A 3,649-nucleotide genomic window follows, 5' to 3' on the forward strand; every position below is an offset into this window, starting at 1 on the left:
TCCCTCATTCTCTCTGTCTCTCCCTTTTAATCTATCTGTATATCAATCTCTCTCGCTGCCTCTCCATCTCTCTCTCCGTCTCCCTCCCTTTCTCTCTCCCTCCCTCCCACCCACTCTCCCTTTCCCTGGTTCTTCCCTCTCCCACCTCCCACTCCCACCCCTCGTTGGGAGACTGGGAAGCTCGCCTGCCAGCGCAACAACGCCACTCAGTTGCAGTTTCGAACACTTCGTTTCTCTAGAGCGGCGCTGCCCAGGGGAAAAGCAACTAGAGAGAAGAACTCTGAGGTCGCAGGAGCCAGCTCCGGCAGGACTCGACCCTGGGCGACTTGGAGGGTAGCGGAAATAAGTGCAGGCTGGGGGTGTGCCTGTCCAGGCCGGCCGGCCAAACGCCCCTGGGAGCGGGCGCAGCAGCAGTAGACGCCTGGCTTGGGCACTCCCAGCAGCTGGCTCCAGGCCGGACCATCTACATTATCCACGCATGTACAGATCTGCAAACCCCAGGGTTCACAGGTGAACCTCTGAGCGTTTAAGCGAAGTTAAGGACAAACGTGGCTCCCATTCGGGCCCTGCGGGCCCCTGGGGTCGAGCCTAGCTGTGTCCCCATTGTACAGTACAGCCAGGCCTACAGAAAGGCCATTCTGAGGGGCCAGAGCTGTTACCCGGTAGACCCTGATCTGTGGGCTCCCCTCCACTAACCCCCTTCTCAGCGTGTGAGCAGCTCTTTGTATCAACCAGGCAAATAGTAAATCACACACACAAACACACACATACCCTCACAAGATTCCCACTTTAAGTACACGAAAAGGCCAAGGGGGGACTTCATCCCTTGGTGGGGCTTCGACTTTCAAGATAAACTCAAGACAAAGTGAAAATCAGCAAAGAGGTCCCCTTCAGTCTTGCGATTCCAGTAAAGTAGGGCTGGGGGCTGGAAACTTCCAAACCGTAAGTGTTTTTCCTGGTAGAGGTGTTTGTTGTGCGTGATGGCGTTTGCCTTCTCCTTGAAGTACACTCTACAGGTAGGAGAAGATGAGAGTAGGTGAGAATGAAGAGCTGGAGAGAACGGACAGGAAGGAGGGTTGCCAGTTCCAAAGTTTGGCTCCAGGAGAGCCTGCTTAGGGGTAAATAAAAGAGTTTTCTGCCCAAAGATGACAAATGAAAGACACTTGTGTTCTCCCTACAGCCCACTCTGCATCCATGTCCCTCTCTCATCAGACTCCCCCACCCCCCACCCCCATTCTTCATGCAGAAAGTGTTTGGGTGAAGTGATATGACACCATTCCTATTTAGCACACACCCCCATGTCTCAAGGTGGAAACTGCCTGCCCCTCAGAGCGCCTAAGGCCTGACACATGGGTAGCCCACATTCCCATGCAGTGCCAGAGGCTGGGATGCCTGACACAGACTTTCCCTTAAACATCTGCCAATTATCTTCCTGCCCTACATGACTCGCTCTCCTCTCCCCCAAGTGAACTCAAATGAAAGGCAGGAACAGGTGTCACGACCACAAATAAGGGAACCGGAAAAGACGGACTTTTCCACAGCTATCTGCTTCTCTCCTGTCGATATAGCAGCATTAAAAGCATTAAATGGGGGGGGGGGCAATAATTACATCCCAACGGCTAAAGTTTAGAGTTGTTTTTAAAACCTTAGTCTTTATGATTGCAGGGATGAGATTTGAGGGGCTTGATGAAGTGAATCCAAATTAAAAGATGAAGATGGAATGCATTGGGCACAGTGACTGATAGGGATACAGGGTGGGTGGTACCCTTGAATGTTCCCAATGGGGAACTTGGCCCTTGAATGATCTTTAAATCCACCTTCATAGGTGAGGGTAGCCACCACACTGTAAGAGCAAAGCCAAAGGCTAAAATTCCAAGGCCGTCCAGCACACCTATTTTTAAGGGTTAACAAGTTCACTAGAGGCCCTAGATTGTCCAAAGGCCACCTGATGTTTCTGACCCTTGACTCTCCACAGGATTGGGACTATTGCCTGCACTTCCTAGTTAAAATGATCCACCAGATTCTATTGCCATTTAAGTATTTATAAGTGACATCCCCCCCCAAAAAAAACCGCCCCACACCTGAACCATGAAAAAGAAAATTATAGTTCTTTTCTAGACCTTAAGTTGGAAAGATTGTAGATCTTTTGTATTAAAGGTTCTTGAAATCACTGAAGTAAAACCAGACTTAAATAATTTAAATGAAAAAGTGTCTTTGATGTGGAATAGCTTTCTGTGGGGTTATATGCAAGACTATCTTGTGAAAACTTCTGCCAGTATTCAGAGTAGATAATGACATCTCCAATAGGAAATTTGCAACACTGGGCATCAACTTGGAAAACACTTAATGTATTATGCAAAACCTGCTATGGTCACTGGGCCATTGGTTAGAAGGTACAAAATATGGCAGTGATAGATTATCTTAACCTTTTCAGTTTAAATACTGTTGGTTCGAATCAAAGATTCTCAAATCAATGAAGTTTGCGATAACAAGGTAAAAATAGGAACTGTTATTTGAATTATGCATTGTGTACATTTTAAGCAAAATACTAATAGCAAATCTTTCAAATATCTAATTGTGTGCAATCTGGGAAACACAAATATTTAATGTCACGCTTTCCTGTGTTCTCTTTTCTTCCAATAGTCTATAAACCCGAGCCCCATCAATGGGAAACTTGTCTTTCGTGTTACATTATTAGCTTTTCTCAGCAGATCTTTGTGGATTAATCTTTTGATAAAATCTTGGAAATTGGAAAGGTGTCATTTAAGGAAAATTTTTAGGGCCCAAAGGCTTTTGTTGTTGGTTAAATCCCCCCACCCCAGTTGAATCAAAGTGCTTATTGTTTGTTTTTAATCTGTGAATGTGCTTGGGTGAAATGCAAACAAGTTCTACTTTAAACTTTCTTCTCACCACCTAGCCTAACTTGGTAGAATTTCCCTGCTACCTCGGAACTCTGAATCTTACGCATTAGCATTATAATGCGTTTAAGATGAATACTTAACAGCGCCTAGACTAGGATTTCATGCTGTATTTCCCTGTAGTAACAGGTGACAGGATAACACTATTATGTAGAATTGCAAGTCTGCACTTGCACGTGAAAATCGTTCCTATTCTGTTTGGAAACAAATGATCAATCAGTCTTCAGTGATCAATTGCTCCCCTGGCTGCCCGTCAGCGCGGGTCCGCACCCGGCAGAGGCAAAGAGAAAATTCCGCTGGGAGGGGACTGGAGCCCAAACTTTGCAAAAGCACCTTGTGCGGCGGCGTCTCACACTTCCCAGCGACAACTCTGCTAGCGGGGCTGAGGGTCTGGATGCGGGGCAAGCCAGAGGGCAAAGGGGTCGCTTCACTTCGCCCGAGCACTGGAGGGCTTGCCATCCTGGGACGGGAATTGCTTTTAGTTGCTGTTTTTTGTCCTTTTCCTCTCTCGTCTGTAGAACGAGGGGGCAGGCAAAGTGAGCCTGGGCGGTGTGCAAGTGTGTGGCCAGGCACAAAACAAGAGGCAAAGTGAGTCCCACCCCAGCAACCCGGGGCAGCGGGGCACTCCATCCCAACCCAGGCGGGACTACTCACCGCTGCTGGTAGGAAGTGATGCCCTGGACGTTCTGCGGGGTGCCATTGGCCGCGGCGCCGGCCCTCCCCATGCTCGC

At 48.2% G+C, this 3,649-nt stretch overlaps 1 protein-coding gene across 1 annotated transcript in view; it reads right to left on the minus strand.

The window, feature by feature from the left end:
* Nucleotides 1-3,643, minus strand: part of NPAS3 (neuronal PAS domain protein 3) — a 984,386-nt gene extending 980,743 nt beyond the window's left edge. Inside the window, exon 1 of the mRNA XM_045287648.1 lies at nucleotides 3,573-3,643. Within this exon, the coding sequence (XP_045143583.1) occupies nucleotides 3,573-3,643 (71 nt within the window). The remainder of the gene's footprint in view (nucleotides 1-3,572) is intronic.
* Between the last annotated feature and the right edge of the window lie 6 nt (nucleotides 3,644-3,649).

The sequence above is a fragment of the Echinops telfairi genome, unplaced genomic scaffold (genome assembly GCF_000313985.2).
Source record: "Echinops telfairi isolate 266 unplaced genomic scaffold, ASM31398v2 ScPeMD7_18;HRSCAF=68, whole genome shotgun sequence".
Classification (NCBI taxonomy): domain Eukaryota; kingdom Metazoa; phylum Chordata; class Mammalia; order Afrosoricida; family Tenrecidae; genus Echinops; species Echinops telfairi.